Source organism: Oryzias melastigma, linkage group LG18 (assembly GCF_002922805.2).
Source record: "Oryzias melastigma strain HK-1 linkage group LG18, ASM292280v2, whole genome shotgun sequence".
Lineage (NCBI taxonomy): Eukaryota > Metazoa > Chordata > Actinopteri > Beloniformes > Adrianichthyidae > Oryzias > Oryzias melastigma.
The window spans coordinates 10,872,523-10,892,562 of NC_050529.1; the positions used below are offsets into that span (position 1 = coordinate 10,872,523).

Consider the following 20,040-nt stretch of genomic DNA (forward strand, 5'->3'; position numbering starts at 1 on the left):
CACTATGGCTTTTTGCCGTTGCTTTTCTCTCTGCTCAGCCCTTTCAAACTCCCGCTTCTCATAATCCAGGCGATACTCCTCCCTCTTCAGCCTCTCATGCTGGTACTCCTCATAGCTGTCATACCTGTGGAGGAGAAGATAAATATCTGGCATCAATCAACGTCCTCCCTCCCCTGCCCGTCCCTTAAATGCAACGCTCCTGTCCGCGCTTATGAAGAACAATCGGCGGAATCCACCGAGGACTTGTTCCCCGATAGCGGCGAAGTTTGTTGCAAAAGCGAAAGGAGACGGACGTGTTAATAAGATGTCTTTCCGCCGGTGCTATGATTACGGAGCCTGCAGGAGAGGCCCGCGGGAGCGCCGGCGAACGGAAAGAGCCAGGCAGCTGCATCTGTCAGCACAACTTCACATGTCATTACTTTCTGCTTAGTTAGGGATTCATCAAGAAGGAAAAGTGCTACTTTCTCCCCGCCGCCGCCGCCACCCTGGACTAGCACAAGACGTGTCCGCTAAGTTTTCTACTGATGTGCGACTCTCTGGCTTGTCGGGTGTCATTAGGCACGTGGGTGCCAAATCAGCTCGGAGCGCCCAGGCGCTGTCAGTACTTCTCTGCATACCAAATCGTCCCTTCAACAGTGACTCGCGGAAAAACTACAGACAGTTGAAGATGCGTCACGACGCCAAAGCATCAATTTAGAACGCAGTTTGAATAAGAAGCTGCAGGATTTTGATCCCTCTGTCACTAGTCCTATAAAACATGATCAATTAAACATGTTTCCTCTGAATACTTGCTGCAGTCCCCGCGTTGGTGCAGTTGTCTTTTCTCTTTTTTGTCAGTGACAGGGGAAACTTTCTTTCTTTCTTTCTTTTATCGCCTTTTTTTGGCTCCACTTCACTTTTTACTGTCAAACTTTTCATATCTGAAAAGCAAAGGTTTAATCTTCCAATCACCTTTTGATCTAGTTTAACTAGGGATATCCTGATCCCATCACAAATGAAAAATCGGCCAGATTGCATGGTTGATAATTTGATCAGTATTGGATATTTAAATTCTTCTCCTTCTTCTTCTTATCATTATTATAATATTTAAAGCTTATTATTCCAAATAAATATTACACTAAAAAATTTTGTTATAGCCGTAAACCATAGCAGAATACGGCAACAGTTCAAGCAGGAGGCTAACAAAACCAGTCAACTCAAGCTAGCAAAATGTTCAATAATTCTTTTAAAAACACTTTAACCTAACAACATGAGTCTCTATTAGTTTGTTTTTAAGCAAACAACAACCTACAAATGTATTTTAACAGAAAAGTTTTCATTTTTTTTATGTTAAGTTCTACAGTTAGCAGCTACACAGCAGCTGCTAACTGCTAGCGCTGTGATTTAACCTCTTAGGACCCGAGCTGTCCTTTGATATGCCTGTTTTATTTTCCTTAAAGAGAAATAAAAGGTAAGAAAAATAACTACTGTGGTAATAAAACCGAAAATGTAGTGTCTTAAAAGGTTAAGTCTTAATAAGTTAAAAAAAATAATAATCTTAATAAATAAATAGATACATTTTTCAATTGTTTTAATGATATAAATCATGAATAGTCATCATCATATTCATGCTACAAAGACATCATTAATTTTTAAGGATTTTAAATGAAGATATGGATCACATGTGGTTAAACATTTTTAATATTTCCAGATATTAAAACTAAAGTCTTCAAACTTTCTCACATGACTAATTATCACCTAAATTTACTATATAGTAGTTTTTTTTCGATAGTTACACTATTTTTACTTGTTTTCTAAAGCTTAAGTTTTCTGTTAAAGTGTTAAATGATGAAATAATGTTAATGAAATACATTTTTCATTTTTAAAATGTGTTACAAAAGTATCAGATTAGGAATCTGCATCGGCAAATACTCAAAATCAAATGATTTGGAATTGGATTGGGCCCAAAATAAACCTGATTCTGACATCTCTCATTTTGACCTTTTTATTTTATTGCGCTTGGGTCAAAATTAATCCGGTTTCAAGTGTAAAAAAATTGTACATTTATTTTAAACTTTAATTAAATTTTTTTTTAAATAAATCTGTTGTTTTTTTAAGAGTTTCTCCAGGAGTTCATTAGAAATTTGCCTCTGAGTTGTTGCCATAGAGTGATCTTTACTTCATTTCCCATCATCCATCTGTTCACATTCTGTTCAGCTAGCTTACAGCCCGTCAAAACTGAGTTTTCCAGCCGCTCAGACCAGGAAAACAAAGACATACACAGATATATTTGTCTGCAAGTGGATGCTTTTAAGAACAAAGTGGAGCAGGGAGCTTGTGACCCGCCGGTTATACTTTTTATGGACCAACTACAAGCTTTTTTAAACTGCATTTTTTCACTGGCTTCATCTGATTCACAGCGAATAAATAAATACTTGATATATATATTCCATTATGAGAAAACATAAGAATAACAGGTTAAAAAAACACCCCTTTCATTGGAGTGAGTCTTTAAATAATTCAATTAAAGACTCACCTTGGCCTGCGGCTGAGAGGAGAGCGAGACTGGCGGCGGGGACTCTTGTGGGCTCTGGAGCGAAAAACATTCAAATCTGTGCTGTGACGCGACCTGACAAGAAATGAAATAAAAGAACTTTATTGTAAAATTTTGGAATTCAAAAACCTGTGTAATCCTTATTTTAAAACCAGCATTAAATGCTGACATGGTACAAAACAGCTAAATTTCACATCCTAAGCTGTTTCATACATATAGCAACTGTTTGTGCTGCATAAAGGAGTGGTCAATAGTTTAAATCCTCGTGGCCTGGCTGTAGAGGTTGTACAGCTTGTACTCCTTGAGCCTCTGATGCTCAATTATTGAAGTGCTGCTGAAGAAGGAAGACCTGAATAATGGAAAGATAGAAGTTTGGGAAGCTGAGTGAAGCAAAGGAATGCCAGTTCAAAAAAAGAAACAGAGAATGCTGCCTTTTGAGAAACATTCGGTTAAAATTTCATTTTCTGCTTCTTGCAAACTAAGAAAGTCCATGTGGTATTTTGAAAAGCTTGTAGATTTGGGCGTGTGATTGAAGGGCTTCAGGCTATTACAGCATCATTTGCGATCAAGTTGCTGCAAAGTAAAGAAAGAGGTCCTGAATAGAGCGATTCTATCAGCTCGCTGGAGTATCGTGACCTTTCGGTAATCATGTAAACACAGTGAATCACTGCAGTGGAGTCCTACACTGTGAGGCACTCAAAGAACCACTACTGACAATTTATTCACATCATTCTCCGCAAATTGTGTTTGTTCTTTTACCAAGAACTCCCCCTCCCCCCAACCCCTCGACAACAGAACTTTCCAGGGCTTTGATCAAAGGGGAGCATGGGTAATGTAGTTATTTTTGAGTGCTGTGACTGCATTCCCAACGCTTCGTGGCTTTCAAGCACAAAAGAGGAGGGTTTGCCATGCAGTAAAAAAAAAAAAAAAACAGCTAAAAACTGTACGCCTGTCATTATACAGAAAATGGGAAAGCATTTTTTTTTAATCTACTGTGCTTGTCTTTGCTAATTTTGAAATACATTTGTTTTTGGCCCAATTCCTTTTTTTTCTCCTGTAGTTCTGGTTTAAATAACCCCTTTGGTTAGCAAAAAAAAAATATATATATATATATATATATATATTCTATCAAAATGTAAATACTGACAAGAACAGTTAACTTTATTATACATTATATTGAAAAAAAAGAAAACAAACCCTGTAAATCTCATTACGCCAAAGAACTGACAAAATATTTACAATTTTTAGGAACTATAAACCCTTTGAAGTCCACAGAAAAAATATCAATATCCTTTTTAATGGTGATTTGGTAAGTTTTTGCTCACAACAGTGTTAGTTTAAAATGCAAGCATGAAAAAATTCCCACACATTTTTAAGTTATTGTAACTGCATCATTCGCTGTCCCCTCCGCAGGAACATGCTACAAAGAGAATGGAAACTTAAAGAACTCCACCTGTTCAATTATTTTAAATCCAAGTTGAGAGCGCAAGGGAAATATTATTTTGTTTGTAACTGTTTTTAAATTGTTGTTTTATTCCCTTGCTATAATTAATAAGTGTGTTTTTTTTTTGTTCCTCTTGTCCTGGACTCCCTTCTAAGAAAGATTTCTTCATTTCAATTCGGACTTCCTGGTTAAATAAAAGTTAATAAAAATAAATAAATTCAATAATAATTATCAACAAATGCAGGATAATTTCAATACAACAAGAAGTCATTTTAAAACTTAAATTACCATAGTGTATTTCACCCTAACGTTTAGAAAATTAGTTTAAAAGTTTTCCAGCTAAAAGTGTTTTTAACATTTCATGGAGGCAGCCATTTTGAAATGAGCAGGAAAAAACCCTTCTACTGCCCCTGGTGGAATAATGATGAACTACAGGGAAGAAAACATGGACCGAGTGTTATTCAATGGATGTTTATGAAAAAGTTTTAATCATGCTAATGAGATAGAGGTCTAGGAAATGCACATCAAATATAATATAATGGTTATGTGGGTTAAATTTTATATAAGCCTTAAAGTCCCATTCTTATCCTCTATTTTAAAAATGTTCAGTGTTTTCATTTTTATAATGTTGTTTTAGTCAAAATAACAGTTAAAAAAAAAAATTAATGATAAAGTTTCTGCAGAAATTTGGAAATCCAGGGCAACCCCATCCCCTTTCCCCAATGCCATTGCTGTGAGCTCAAAGTAAGGCATATTTTTCCCCATTCCAAATAGGCTGTTTTTGAAACATTTTTTTGTCATCTGTTCCTGATTCACAACAATTTGAATAAAGAAATACTCAGAAATGTAATTGTGTGCTTACTTTTGTTGACATATGTCCTCCATCTTTAGGAAAACGCCTCAAGAACACTAAAAACAAGATTTTCCTTGGAGTGGAACTTCAGATCTCATTGTGTTTGAACTGCATGTGTATATAGCAGCTAATGTGTGTGGTCTTGTTTTGCTTCTGTGTCATCTGAGATTCCACTGCACTTGAGTTTTCCATTAGCTTTATCCCATTCAAAGTGCTGTTTACTCTGACTTTAAAAACATCACACTATGGCTTTAGAATAAGCCTAATGCTAGAAAAACTGAAGTTGAAATGTCACAAACACAACATCTTAAAAATGTAACACAAACACAAAGGCAGACAGACAGAACTTACCAGGAAGGGGGGCGTCTGTCGGGGGAGCTGGACAGGGAGCGCCTGCGATACCGTGATGACGAGCTGCGGGAGCCGGAGTGGGAACGGGAGCGGGACCGGGATCCGCTGGTGGTCCAGCAGAAGGGTCTGCTGGGTGACAGGAGGAGGGAGGAGGGCGGGGAGAGGGAGCCTCGTGAGGGGGAGCAGCTGGATGGTGGGGAGCAGGAGGGAGAGCTGGGAGAGCAGTCAAAGAGTAGGTCCAGAGGGGTTCCCTCCCAGGGGTACACAAAGCGACTGTCACGGCCCTCGCCCAGCTCTATCTCATCGTGGAAAGGCAGAAAGCCGGTGTGCAGGTAGCTGGAGCCGAGCAGCTTCTGGGAGTAATAGTCATTTTCTCCCCCCTCAGCCGGACGAGGGGCTGTAGCCTTGTTCCGCTTGCAGCTCGCCTCTTTTTCCTGGCCACCCTGGCTGTGGAGGGCTTGTGGGTGGTGGCCAAAGTGCTTGTTGAGCTCTGCTCTGATTTCCTGGTCGCACAGGGGCTTCCGGCTCGTGGCAGAGAGTTGCAGTTGGTCCCTCGTGGAGGTGGCCCCGAATGTGGGGACAGGACTGGCTTGTGTGAGGGTTTGCTCCCCCGGGCCCCTGCAATGACCTGCTTCTGCTCCCACAGAGACCGGAGTCTGCTCCTTAGTCAAAGGGCCAGGTGAAGCTGAAGATGGAGAAAAAGATGGTGGTGAAGAGGATGCTGGCATGGCCGAGTCCTTACATTCCACACGCCCGTGCTCTACTTTGCCAGAACTGGGCACTGAGGCGTCAGCGGCCCCCGGGGTAAATGTCATTTCCACCGCGGTTACAGCGGCTGCGCCCCCAGCCGCCTTGGTGCGAGCTGATGCCTGGCAGTAATCGTGGTCACTGTGGCCGCGGGGACAGGCCCGCTTGTTGCTGCCAGGGCTGCGATGCTCCTCAAAGCCGCCCCCTACTGCATATGGAGTGACAGTGTAAGGGAGAGCGGTGGACGCTTTGCTCAGCTGCGCGTAAAGCTCAGTCTGTTCAGGACCCTTCCTGGCGGGGCCCCCAGCTGAGCCACCCGGGGCAAGGGCCACAGCGCAGGCGCCTAACTCACTCAACCTGCTTCTTTTGCATTTCAAGGCCGAGGAGGAACATGAGGACAACTTGGTTTTGAGAGATGCTTTGAAAGGATTCTCTTGACTGGCTTTGTGTGGGGGCGTGGTTGGTGGTGTCAGACCTGCACGGGGGAGGGAGAGGCAGAGGTTGTGTGGAAGCAATAAAATGAAAATAGAATCATAATGCAACCTTCCCCCTTGTATTCTCCATCTCCCATCTAGCCTTATTCATCTATAACCTCCCAGGTCAGTTTATGGACAGTGGACACAGATACATGCATGATTAAAATATTCACTTTCACTGGGCCTAATCCTATTTTATTGCAATCTTGACAGATTAATGTAATGCTTGGTGTAACTTAATATAGCAGTGCTTTAATACAGATGGCTTGCCATTCTCCTACTCTCCGACCTTGAAAAGATCAATTTTGAGAAAAAAAAACAAAAAAAACAACACAAGGATGGAAAAAGAAAAAAAAAGTCAAGGTAATGTATCTGATGGAAAACGGAAAATTAAGTGAATGTACTGTCTGCTTCTGTCTGGGACACAAGCTAGTTATAGAGAGTTTTTCCTATCTCTGAGACACGCCTTTTTTTCATGAAGCTTCCTTAATCTTATTAATTGTATCTGAAAGATCCACTTCAATCGTCTTTTGATTTTTTTTAAAGCGTTCCCGGTAGTCTTTTAATTCTGAATATGTCATTTTTAGCCAAACATGTTTTTAAAAAAAAAATTGTTTTCTAGGACATAGTTTCTGCAGAGCGGCAGTAGTTTAGTAAATATTTATCTCTGAGTTTTTGGCGGTACTGTTGGTGCGAAGTAAGCCTTCCCTCATTTCCCATCATACTCAGAAATTCAATTTTTGGGTGTATTCAGACTGGAAAAGTCTGTTGGTCTGGACCGAGTTCGCTTAATTTTGTCCGGATCAAGTCCTTTGGTGTGTACTCGGATTGCCTTTCAACTAGACCGGTCAGTCCTCGAGGGCTGGTGTCTTACATGTTTTCCAACCAGTCTGCTATTAAAGCTCCTTATTAGCAAACACATCTGATCCAGGTAATCAACAGAAGATAAGGCAGGGTCTGGAAAACCAGAAGGATGCCGGCCTTCAAGGACTGACTTTGGACATTCCTGAACAAGAGATTTATCTTTTGCAACCAAACGCTGTAAACAAAACCATGTCTCTAAAGATTTCTTCAGTCATTGGCCAGGAAATATGAGGGCGGGGCAAAGCAACGACTGCAAGAAATCCCACACTTTGGGATCTTTGTTGAGATATTTCACTTATTGAAACAGTATATTTCGTAGACCAATTTTGAACGTCTGTGTCAACATCAGGTACAACACTTTTTACTGCTACTTTGGTTCAAAGGAGGCATGCTTGCACGGCGGTTACCGAGGAGACGCAGTTAAGAAGTCATGCCAAAAAGACATAGATTGTCGGGAAAATAATTTGAGAGTGTGTTAAAAGTTCTTTTATTGGGCCATGATTCACATTTCAAGGGGTTGGTGTGTCTCATCGTCACTCTCATACTCTCGTTACATCTGTTAGACCCAGCTACGGTGGCCATTTTGGTTCAATTGTTCCTCTCCAAGCATGGAGTCTATTTAGACTGAGGAAAAGTCAGAGCAAACTGGAGCTCAGTCTGATTGGAGAAAAAAATAAGACCACTTTGAAAGATGGGTCCAATAGCGGTTCCTGGTCCTAATCCAAAGGCCACTTAGGTGTGTTCAGACTGAAAACTGGTTCCAAACTCAAGGGAAATGAACTCTGGTTCACTTAAAGTAACCCAAATTAACACAATTAATCTGATTTTTTTTAATATATGTCCTCCATCATGACAAACATGCTACAAAAACATGTTAGAAACCCCAAAAACATAATTTTCTCGAGTGTGGATCATGAAGGACACCGTGGTCTCTGTTCAGATTACCAGGCCGGGTGAGGCTACCATGGAAGGACGGATGTTGTGCAGGCATGGAGAGGATTTGTTGTCGGTTTGACATTCTCGTCAGATGGCATCCCTACTGCTTTTGCCCTACATCCCTCCATCTCTTCCCCAGATTCCTACAGATTTATAACCAGACAGATGGCAGTTATATGGGAAGTCCTGAGATGAGCCCATTTTATAGCATTGTTAACGCGCTCACACAAACAGCCGCCGCCATTACTCTCATTCCTCCCTTCCCCTCCCTCTTCTTGGGTCTCATTCTTTAGTTGAGTCTAGAGTTTTAGCCTCCCCCCCACCCCACACTCTTCCTTTTGTCTGCTGTCTTCCCCCGGATCAATCTCCATTTCCCTCTTTCTGTCACTCTTCATCTTTCCCCGTTTCCTTGCCTTACACAGAACAAATGTGCCCACACACAGAGGCACACTTGTCACTAACAGTCTCTCACTGGAGTCAAACTCAGGCACTTTGAAACACCTACGCTCTCCCATCTTCTTTGCCATCCTTATAAAGCACATCACTCTTCCCTTGCCAGTGAATTGCACCAAATGACAGCTATTAGTATCAAATCCAGTGTTAGAATATGCTCTGGAGAGACGGCTTGGCAAAGAGAGTGCAAGAGCCTGGCACATAAATTGTGTAAGTTTCTGAAACGACTTGCTGTGTTGGGGATGCACGAGCCAATGGGTTATCATCATATTATCTATTATAGATGTGTAAGTAGGACTTTTTTTTCTCTCTGTTTCCCCCCGATCGCTGTCTCATCCCTCTCAGAACTCGGATTGTATAAACCATTCTGCCAAGTTAAAAAAAAAAAAAAGGAGACGGGAGAAATGGACGGCGGATAGGAGACAATGCCGGAAAAAAAAACTTCTGTTTCAGCAATGAAACACCATCTGTCCAAAACAATTTGCGTGTGGGATCATAAACTAGCAGCCATTAGCAATAAGGGTGAAATAAATCAGAGTTGGATAAATATGTGCCTCTCAGTTGCAGGTGATGGATGTGCTGCTCACACAAACACCAATCATGGGAGAAAACAATGGAATACCAAAATGAAAGAGAAGGGTTTTAAAGCCCTTCTTCTTTTTTTTTTCTCATGCAGCTATATTGCTGGGACACCATGGAGCGAATAACAAGTCTTGGCTTAAAGAGTTGATCCGGCAGTAAGCTATGCAAATAGCAACACTCAGACCACCTCAGTGTCATGAGATACAGTAATTAAAGACAACACAGCGGCGCAGGATAAATCTATTAGTTTGGCAGAGATTAGGCCTGAACAGATACATCCCACGGGGTTGTCGGTGCCTTTGGGAGCTTATATTTCTTTACTCAACTGCGGGGTAAGATCACTGTCAAAATGAAGACAAATTTGTGCACACTTTAAATATATACATATTTGTGAACACATTTTTGAAACGTCTGCTTTGGATACGACTTTTACTTGCCTTGAATACAGTTGAGTTACTGTCGAAAAATATATCGCGAAAGATTGATTCAACAAAGTGCGCGTAGCTAGTTGATTTGTTTTAACAACTTTTGTATTTTTTTGTGTGTGGATCATTGTTCACAACAAACTTTCATGTCAGTGACATTGTAAACAACAGAAAGTGTAGCTGCTACTTTTTTTTTGGAGATGTGATTGAAGACATCAAGATCCAAAACAGGAAGTCCTGAATTGTAACAGGAAGTCACCGCATATTACACGAAAAAAAAACTTTATTTAAACTGGTGACTCCAACAGTTAAGGTTTTTCCAGTTTTAAGCCTTAATAACTTACATTTCATAACACTAAGTGTACACTCTTTACCATTTAGTTAAGTAAACAAGCCTCAGTAAGCATGGATATCTCTTTGAATCGAAGTTCTGCAAATTGATATATCTGGAGGCCTGTATTTTTTGACAGTAACACAGGAGAAATGTTGTCTATAAGACAAAGAAAAGCCGTATTCAAATACATTTCCAACACACTTAAATCCAAAACCAAATGTTGTAAAAAAAAATTTTCCAAAGTTCTGCACAAACTATTTGAGCACAATTTGTTCACATATGCTTAATTTTGAGGCTTATCTTACCCCATAAGAAACATTTTTTTCTTATCCACACTACATACTTCTGTAGGACATATTGTGCAAGTCTGGACAACTACTACTACAACCCACCATAAAAGAATAAACTCATTTGGCTGGCAGCAGTTGGCAAAAAAATTCCATCACTGGCTTCTCCAGACTGAACTATGTTCCCTAATAACTTTCCTCTGATTATTAATATTGACACTGTTATCTTTATTTGCTAAATTTTACCTGTGCTTACTGCGATTCATCTGTCAAACATGGCGTGAGCCTTAAAAGCTAATCTTTAACTACGATCTGGGCTCAACACCCCCAAAGCGTCCAAACTAATGACTTTTCTGCAAATATTCAATCGTAGATTTGCCCACGATTGAGCCGTCAGGTGGAAGGCTTTATTTGACCATGCCTGTAAAATGGGCCCGGTGGAAAAGAACGAACACGCGGATTTAGCTATAGGTCAACGGACTCGCCCGCGTGCGGCAAAACGGGAGGAAATATTAACCGTGCCTGATTGCCCCCGAGCTTAACGAGGCCTGCTCTTTCTCCTATTAGGTCTCAACAGGCTCTCCTATGACCCTGAAAGCTCAACTACACAGAAGGGTTAAAAAACAAAGTCAAAAGGACAGATGGATACCTGTTGGGGTTGGATTTTTTTTTCCCCAGAAGGAGAAAGTGCAAAGGACAAACATGAGGTTAATACAAGAATCATTTTGCCTGCTGGTAAATGAATACCCAAAAGTTACAAAAGACTAAAGGGCATTTACGGTACTTTACTTTTACTGACCTTAGCCCCACTTAAAAAGCCAAATTTAAATTTTAAAAGTCTAATATTTTAGTCCTTTTGTTAGCTTTCTACAATATGTCATTCAAAAATAGCTTTTTATAGTACATAACATTAAAAAATGATTCCCTTCTGTCCCCGAACGGTCTACGTTGAATTACAAACTATTAGCTGCTGATTCAGATTCCATGTCACGTGTGAGCTGAGCCATTAAGATCTGATGAGGAGAAGGAGTATTAACTCTCTAGTGTCCTAAGAACAGGGAACAATGCTAATAAATCACATGGAGATCGGGAAGCCTAATCGATACTCAGCCACATAAAAGAACATCTCGTTGTTCTTCACCTTGAACTCTGAACTCTGACAAATCCATCAAGACACTGGAAATATAGGCATTAACCCATAAAGAGATCCAACATGCAATTAATAGTCAGTGGCACCAGCAGGTTATAGAATTGACCCTTTAACACCGGAGCTTTAGCTACAGCATTTACATTCTTTCGATAACCCTTTACGCAGTTAACGTAATTCTAGCAGATTCTATCACAGCAAGTTCATTATGTGTTACATATTGGGGCAAAATCAATACGAAAAAGCTTACTTTCACCCCATAAGAAGTAGTGGATTCACGTTGATTGCATAAACGGTTGAGGAGTTACGGTATGTCAAAGTGCAGGTGTTATTAACATTAAAGGCTTAAACTGTTGATGTAGAGCAAGCCCGCCCCCATTCTCCATCATCTGTTAATCCGCTCTCCCACTAGCTTACAGCCCCTCACACACCTAAGATATTATTACAAGTACAACAAAAATGGTGAGCAATTGGCATGTGTTATTGTTGTGTTTCCATGTCTGATATTAAAGACTTAAACTGTTGACGTAGGGTGAGCCCACCCTCATTTCCCATAATCTTTCTGCTTCTAAAACCCCAAGCTAACAATAGTCAGATACCAGCTTAGATGAGGAAAACTAGGATGTACATGGATCTATGTGTTTACAAGTGGATTCCTCAGATTGGAGCGGATTGGATTGTGGCCCATCAATTATAGCTTTTACGACAAAACGCCTTTTTTTAAAGTTTGCTCCAAATTTAGCCCCATTTGAGTAAAGAAATACAATTTTAAGCTTACTTTTCTCAAAACATTCTTTCACTAAACATCTTTCACTATCCGTACAACAACACATAAACATAACAATTTTCATTTATTTGAAGATGTTGAAAGGTGGACTCACCTGGGGTTCCAGCAATCTCCACACTTAATGTGCGTTCAATGGTTTTGTTCTCAAAAGGTGATCCCTTGTAGTCACTGGAAGACAAAAAGATTTATATTTTTGACTCGTTTGGTAGAGGATTTTTGAGTTTTTGTGATCAAAGAAATGGAAATGAGTCACAAAAATGCCTCCACTGAGAACATAATTCTTTTCTTTTTTAATAGTTTTCTGCTCATATTGTGTCTTTTGCTGTGGTTCGGTATTGCTTTTTTTGCCTAGAAGAACGTGGAAAAACTTCTCAAACTTACTTTGGAGACTCTGGGGTCAAAGGAAGTGGCAAGGTGGTTGGTTTGGCTGCAGAACACAAAGGAGCATGGGTAATTATTGATCTAAGAATGACACTTCACGGCAGAAGAGAAAAGGTCCACATTCTGCAACAAGTCAATCTCAAATTGGCTCAACAAATGCATATATAATTCTACAAAAACACCAATTTTTAACTGGACACTGTTAACCATTACATGTTTTGTTTTTTCTTAAATTGACCCCATTTAACTCTCTGTTTACTCTGTGAGGCAGGATGGAGTGATGGTTTAAAACGAGTCTACACACAGACAGACTGCGCTCGAGACACACACTGTAATGGAGTAAGAAAAGAAAAAAAAACATCCAGAGACAATGCCACAAACAAGACATATGAAAGTGGGTGAGCCCTTCCCTAGACAATAAAGTCATAATTGCATGCACCAACAGCAGAGGAAAGGGGGGGAAAAAAAAGAAGGAAGGAAAGGAGAGTCAAGGAAGCTTGTGCAGTTGCCCGAGGCTCTGGCCGACTTGTGCTCCAGCTAAGCGAATGTGGCTTTGGTAGCACGATGGTTGCACCCGGGCTCTGAGTCTAAATGTACATAATCAGCACACTCAGCTCAATATGCCAGATGGCTCAAGTATAGGGAATACAAGATATGTAGCAGCAAGACAAGGCTCACCCCTTTTCCCACACCCTCCTTTTTGGTCCTCAGTAATACTGTCTTAGAATCTGACGGTAGCCTAGCAAACAAAAGCGTTGGCGAGCAGGCTGTTTGCAGTCATTGGTGTTTATGTTCTCAGAATGACTGTTAGATTTAGGGGTTAGTTGCGGAATCAAACTTGGAAGTGGTTAAAGCAGGAAAAGGGAGAAGAGAGAGCACAGATAAAGGCCAGTGGGGGGGATGCAGTCATGATTACCTAACAACGGGAGGCCCTGGTCATCGAGGTGCTCGTTGAGTGCCTGCCTGTGTGGGTGCCCTTGCCCTTGTATGTTGCAGGGAGGGTTGGGCTCGGCAATGCTAGTATCTGGAATGAGCGGGCTCGGTGGGCCCTGTGAGAGCACCGCTCCAGGGCTGCCCGTGACATGGTCATCATCATCATCAACAACAACACCGTCAGCATTCTGGTCAACGTCGTCCCCATAGCCTCCCTGGTTTGGCCATCCCAGCTCTAGTCCAAAGCCCATCTCTAACCCTGAATCTAGCTGACTGACCCAGCTCTCTAGGTCTAACGTGAGAGGCGACAACGTTAGCCCCGAGTGTCCATGGTTTCTATGACTAGAGGTCCTTTTGGGTTTTTCGGAAAAAGCCTGCCCTTGGCTCGCAGAAGCCTTACCTGCTGAGCTGTTCTTAGTTTTCCCTAAAGGGGTAATCGTGGGTGGAGGGACGTAGGCCCGAAACTGGGAAGGTCTATTTTTAGAGGTGAGCAACTGGCTAAGCAAAGGGTGTCCCAACTTTTCCTCCCTTTTTTTAATTGTCACAGTGACGTGTTGTTTGGGTGCGCGGCTGGCGTCTCTACTGCTACCGCGGCCTTGCCTGCCAAAGCCCTCACTAGCCTGAGTGGCACATGCAGCCTCTCGGCAACGCTCACAGCTGTGACTCACCTCTCGGGGAGGGAGGGAATAAGAATGCATATACCTAATAAACCTAGCAGCTGCCAGCCGGCCCACATCGCCCGGCGGCCTTCCTTCTTCACTGGGAGGCCCGTGCTCCAGTTTGGGGCGGGCATGGCTGCAGGTGTAGGTTCTGTGGCCAACATGGGTAGAAGCACTCTCCGAATCCTCAACCTCGTCATCGTGACTGCAATGCTGCCACTTCCCAGCCCCAACACCAGCCATACTACAGTCGCCTGCAGCCCGGCTCTCACCTCGCTGGTGATGCTGCTGCGGTGGCTGCTGAGATGGCAGAGCTGACTTCTTCTTTGTGGTGGTGGAGGAGGAGGAGGAGGATATAGACGACAGGGAGGAGAACGAGGAGGTGGAGGATGAAGATGGCGAGGAGGAGGACGAGGAGGCACCAAGACCCAGGCCGCTCTTGTCTTTGCTACTAGCACCTCCCCAGGCGCTCTTAGGTTCACTGCCTTTGGTGTGGAGTAGGATGTCATCGGTGGCTGTTAGGTATTTCAGCAGCTCAGTGCAAGGCCGCCTCACCGGGCGGTTCTGTTGGCTGGAGCCCCCTCTTGCCTTGCCATTCCAGGGGCTCTCCATCTGTACAGAAAAAGTAAAAGCAAAACTGAGTTTGTATCCAACAAAAAAAACTAATTTAGGAAAAAGTCAAATAAAACCAGACAAAGACGGAGCCCAAACGAGCCTAAGCACAGTAGTAGCCCTAGGATGCAATGGTGGGAGTGCCGTCCGCCCATCATCTTAATTGCATGGCCCCCCTAGCAGCATCGCGCCACTCTGTACGTGCACCATGTCCTCTGGGAGTCCTTATTCACTCTGCTCCAGAAATGGATGACTCAAAGACTCGATATGAAAATAGACTGTGTGAGGAAGGTTGACACACTGTATGTGCAAACATGGCAAATAGAGGACACACAAATCTGTCTGTGCTGGGCTTTTTTCCCCCCACACAAAAGCAAATTCAGATGCTTTTCACATTTAGCAGATTTGAGGTATTTAGTAAAGCATAGCAAATGGAGATTAGAGACATTTTTGCCAGGCGAGAGAAAACAAAGGCTATAGATTTTATGTGGAAGTGACTGCATGATGGGGTTTAATGAAATACGTTATGTATATGTGGGCAAAATAGACATGTAGAGGTAGAGCGGTCGACCTCTGATTGGAAAATTGCTGGTTCAGTTTCTACCTTGCCAGCCCCTGTGGGTAAGACACCCCACTTTACTCCTGGTGGTTATAGGTTTGTGCCAGTGTTAAGGCATTGGGTGAATGGGACTGTGACTGTAAAGCACTTATAACAAGGCAGTAAAGATCTATATAAATATACAGCATTTACCACGTTCACAAGCTTCAATAACAGCATTAAAACACACACAATAAAAAGATCACAAGACCTATTTTAATCCGGTCATCTTAAGAAATAGGTCTTGATATAATGCTAGAAATCCCTAGGGATGTCCCAATCAGGTTTTTGTGGCCCAACACCATTCAAAGTCATTTGATTTTGAGAATGTTTGATTGTGAAGTTCTTTTGTAACACATTTAAGAAAAAGAACAAATTTAATACACGGATTTGTGCCCAAATTTGATTTTATTAACCCTATTTAATCTCTTCGCACTTCTGTTAAAGTGTAGTCTCTTGTCAGCCGTCTCACTGCAGTTTCTCTAGCAGCGGAACGGTGAGATCCTCTTTTTATTTTTTTTATTAAACTTATTTCAGATGTGTTAATAATCAGATAACACAATGCAAACTCATAAATGATCGCAATATTAATAGCTACAAAAACAATAACATAACAATACAAAACATGCTTAAGAAAGAGCAGCCAGAAGATTTGCTTAAAGAAGCTTGTCTTTCAAAAACACTACTACTACTACAAGAACAACCTCTACTATTAGTACAAAGACAACTACTACCAGTACTAGTACTATTATTACTACTACTACTGCAATGAACACTACTATTACTACTACTACTACTATAATATTAACTACTATTATTACTACAAGAATTCCTTCTATTACTATTACAACAACTACTACAACTACATCCACAACTACTAGCACAAAAAGAACTACTATAACAATTACTACAACAACAACTACTATTATTACTACTACTTCGACAACTACTAGTAGAAAAACAACTACTACTACAGCATTACTACAAAAACTACCACTACAACAACAACTACCACTACAATTACAAACTACTCTTACTACTTCTAGAACATCTACAACAACAACAAGTACTACAACAACTACTGCTACTACAACCATTATAACAACTACTACAACAACAACTACTATTACATCTACAAATACAAGAGCAAAAATAACTACTACAACAATTACTAAAACAGCAACTACAACAGTTACTACAACAACAACTACTACAAATAACACTACAACTGATATTACAACAACTACAATTTCTACAACAATAACTACTACCACTACATATCACAATTACTGGCACAAAAATAACTATTGCTAAAATTACTACAACAACTACTACTACTACTACAAATACTACTACTACGTTTACTACAACAACAACTACTAATATTAATACTTCTACTACATCTACAGCTACTAGTCCAACAACAACTACTACTATAATCGCTACAAAAACTACTAGTACAACAACTACTACTACAATTACAACTACTTCAACTACAACTCTTACTACAACAACCACAACAACTACTACTGCTTCTACAACTACTACTATTAATAACAATAATAGTAATTTTTAAAAAGTCAAGAAAATAAGCTTAAAAGAAAAAACTTCCCAATCTTTTGTTGTTGTTGTGTGGTTCTTGCTCAAACTGCTGTCATATTCTGCCGTACTTTACGGCAATATAATGTCATGACCCTTTCATGATGTACAGACTTCTATTAGAGAATTTATTCTAAAATAATACTCTTGAAATACATAGATAATGAGAGTAAAATAAATCATCAAACATCTTATTCTTATAGAGTCTAAAACAGCTTGATCGGGTCTGATTTCCGATCATTGAATCAGGACATCCCTAATAATTTGAGGTTTTTTTTCCAACAGTTACTATTCTAGTTGGAGCTAATGAGACAACACTGCTGACGCCTCACTTGGGAAGTTCAACACTATCAGTCTATTTTCATCACAAGACACCTCCTGGGATGCTCAACTGATGAGCACTGGTTTAACGTCCACTAAAAATGGTCATCAAATAAAAAAAAAGGAAAAAGAAAAAGATGGATGGGCAGAAACAAAACAGACGATGAACAGATTGTTGGAGCTAAGCAGAAGAAACGGGCGAGGACCAAAACAAGGCGCAGGTCGATGCTGGCGTTTTGCGTGTGCATGCGTGTGTGCGTGTGTACCTTGACGACGGCAGGTGGTGGTCTGATCCGATGGTTGCTGCTGGCTGCATGGTTCTGTGCCTTGCCACCTGTGTATTGATTATAGCTGAGCTGGGAGTTTGCAGGTGCCAGAAGGAGCTTCTTCAGCTGCAAATGGACCCAAACAGAACAAGAAAGGTGGGAGGGGGAGGAGGAAGAGTGTGGGTTATGCAAATGACCATTTACTTTCAATTAGCCCGCGCCTTGTAAGAGCAAAATCAGTAAACTGAAACTGCAGTTGTGGGAGGAAAAAAAAAGAGAGAAAAAAAATCAATTACACATTTAAAAGATACGACAGCTGGAAGGAGTTTATAGTATGCATTAGAAAAAGTATTTTCTTCCTTATTGAACAGGTGTTTGTGTGTACACACAGCTACTCTTCTGTAATGTGATTGAATAAACAAACTCATGCGTTTCACTAAAGGTCGTTTGGAAGAAGCCAGCATGAAATAAATGAGCTATAACGTAAAAAAACACAACTTTTTAGGTCAAAGCCTTAGAAGTGGAGAAGTGCCCACATTTTGGGGTCACGAGTGCAAACAAACGCTCAAATATGTGCTGACTTTACACTTCTTTGGCATTAACATGACTCACACATGGGGGTTTTAGTGTAGAACCAATACGAGAGGCCAAGAAAGGACATATTATGTATTCACTTATGTTTGTTAAAAGGCAGTTTCTGAGTGTCAACCATATTTAGCTTTAACAAAATGCTCATTAATAAGTTACAGCCTGCTGTGTCCGACTGTAATGCTGAATTCCAACGAACACGATTAGGGTTGGACGTCTCTTATTACGTGTCTCAAAGTTGCTTCCTGACACTTGTCCCAAAATGTGTTCATAAATTAGTCCAGGGGTGCCCAAATCCAGGCCTCGAGGGCCGATGTCTTACATGTTTTCTAACCAACCTGCCATGCATTGGTATTGGGTAGCAACAGTCCAGTGTGAACACCCTATGCTAAAAGCGCATTCAAAAACCCGCATAGTGGGCGTTCTTGAACGTTCTTGAATGACGGCTGCTTTCAGCAGTACTTTTGTCTCTCTGTGATCAGTTATCACTTCATGGGCCAAAGCTGAGTCCCTAATTGGTTGACATAATGCATCCTCTTCACCAAAGTTTTGATAATTGAACTTGGACCGTGGTGTGACATCCAAAACGACCAATTATGAAAAGGCAGTAAAGGGTGTCTGATCGAATCTGTATACTAGCTTAACATTGAAACACAAATCTTGTTTGATGTGGTTTAGATAGAAAGACAATTATCAGTCTTTTACCTTGTATGAAATACAGAAATGTAACCCTGACCAACAAACGTTCATATCTGATGGTAATCTGTCATCTAATAACCTGAGTGACCATTTGGAGATCACGGAAAGTGACTGCGTTCTGACAAGAGTGCGGTTGGTGTTACCAAGGAAGGCTCCTCCGGCTCTGGGGTGCGTGGCGAGCCGTCGGGAGAGGAGGGACAGCTCCGATCACTGGCATTGGTCACGTCCCCATCTGCCAGGGCCTCAAATGAAGGCAATCCGTCCTCATCCACCGGGATGCTGTCCAGGGTCTCTGTGAGCACTGCCAGCAAGTTGGCCTCATTTTCTTCATCTATCTTCTTAAGAAGGAGGCAAGGGGAGAAGAAACAGGCATGATAAATAAAAAAATAAATATCTCAGGAAAATTAGGGCATTTAAGGTGCTAACATGAGGCGAAGGTGGTGGCTTTCATTACTAATTTGTTGGGAAGACGTTTTTTTTCAGAATTCTGACAGTTTTCAGAGGAACCAAATTCTGCACATGTGCATGTGAGTCAAGCATGTCACTCACATTTTAGGCACGCAGCTTACTGGACCAAAATAATATCTCCAACGAAAAAACCCATTACGACGACTGACAACTAGCAAAGAAGACAGAGTGGGTTGGGATGGGCTTTATAGTTCAGAAGGAGAAACCAACTTCACCCCCACCCGAAAGTAGAATCTGTCACTCCTCTTTCAGTCTCAGAAGTGCTGGATGAGTGGATTGCTGACGAGATATTTGCAAGCAATTCTCAGATAAGGAGAATTACGGCCCTCTAATGCTAAATAAACGCCCCGTGTTTGAAACCGACAGCTTGACAGCTGATCTTCGGGGCAGGAAATTGCCATAAACATCTCGTGAAAAATAAAGCTTGTTCCTGCCACTCAGCCTCTGACATAAGTTGCAGCTGGCTGTTCTTATGGATGAAATTACAACTCCAAGTGAGACAAAAAAGCAATGAATGTATAGAGGGATTTCAAAGGGTGGCTGTGTGTTGAGTGTTATACGGAGGATAATCGTCGTCCGAAAAGAAATGCATGAAAGATGGTGTTAAAGCCCCACTCTGATCATCTTTCGATCCCAGTGATCTTTTAATAATGATTATGCTGTTTCTAGCCAAAATCAACTAACCTGTTGTTTTCTA

The 20,040-nt window shown here is 41.3% G+C and overlaps 1 protein-coding gene across 6 annotated transcripts in view; it reads right to left on the reverse strand.

Annotated features, from left to right (window-relative positions):
- The window catches only part of ppargc1a (peroxisome proliferator-activated receptor gamma, coactivator 1 alpha), a 369,523-nt gene that overhangs the window by 13,037 nt on the left and 336,446 nt on the right, over positions 1–20,040 (reverse strand). For 3 of the 6 annotated variants that reach the window (XM_024287564.2, XM_024287566.2, XM_036216570.1), the window contains exons 3-10: positions 19,019–19,213; positions 17,589–17,714; positions 14,465–14,804; positions 12,601–12,646; positions 12,314–12,387; positions 5,182–6,403; positions 2,516–2,608; positions 4–124 (exon numbers count right to left, since the gene is read on the reverse strand). In XM_024287564.2, the coding sequence (XP_024143332.1) occupies positions 4–124; positions 2,516–2,608; positions 5,182–6,403; positions 12,314–12,387; positions 12,601–12,646; positions 14,465–14,804; positions 17,589–17,714; positions 19,019–19,213 (2,217 nt within the window). Of the gene's footprint in view, positions 1–3; positions 125–2,515; positions 2,609–5,181; positions 6,404–12,313; positions 12,388–12,600; positions 12,647–14,235; positions 14,805–17,588; positions 18,732–19,018; positions 19,214–20,040 lie in introns of those variants that run through there. The other 3 variants (XM_024287565.2, XM_024287567.2, XM_024287568.2) reach the window with 2 other exon arrangements.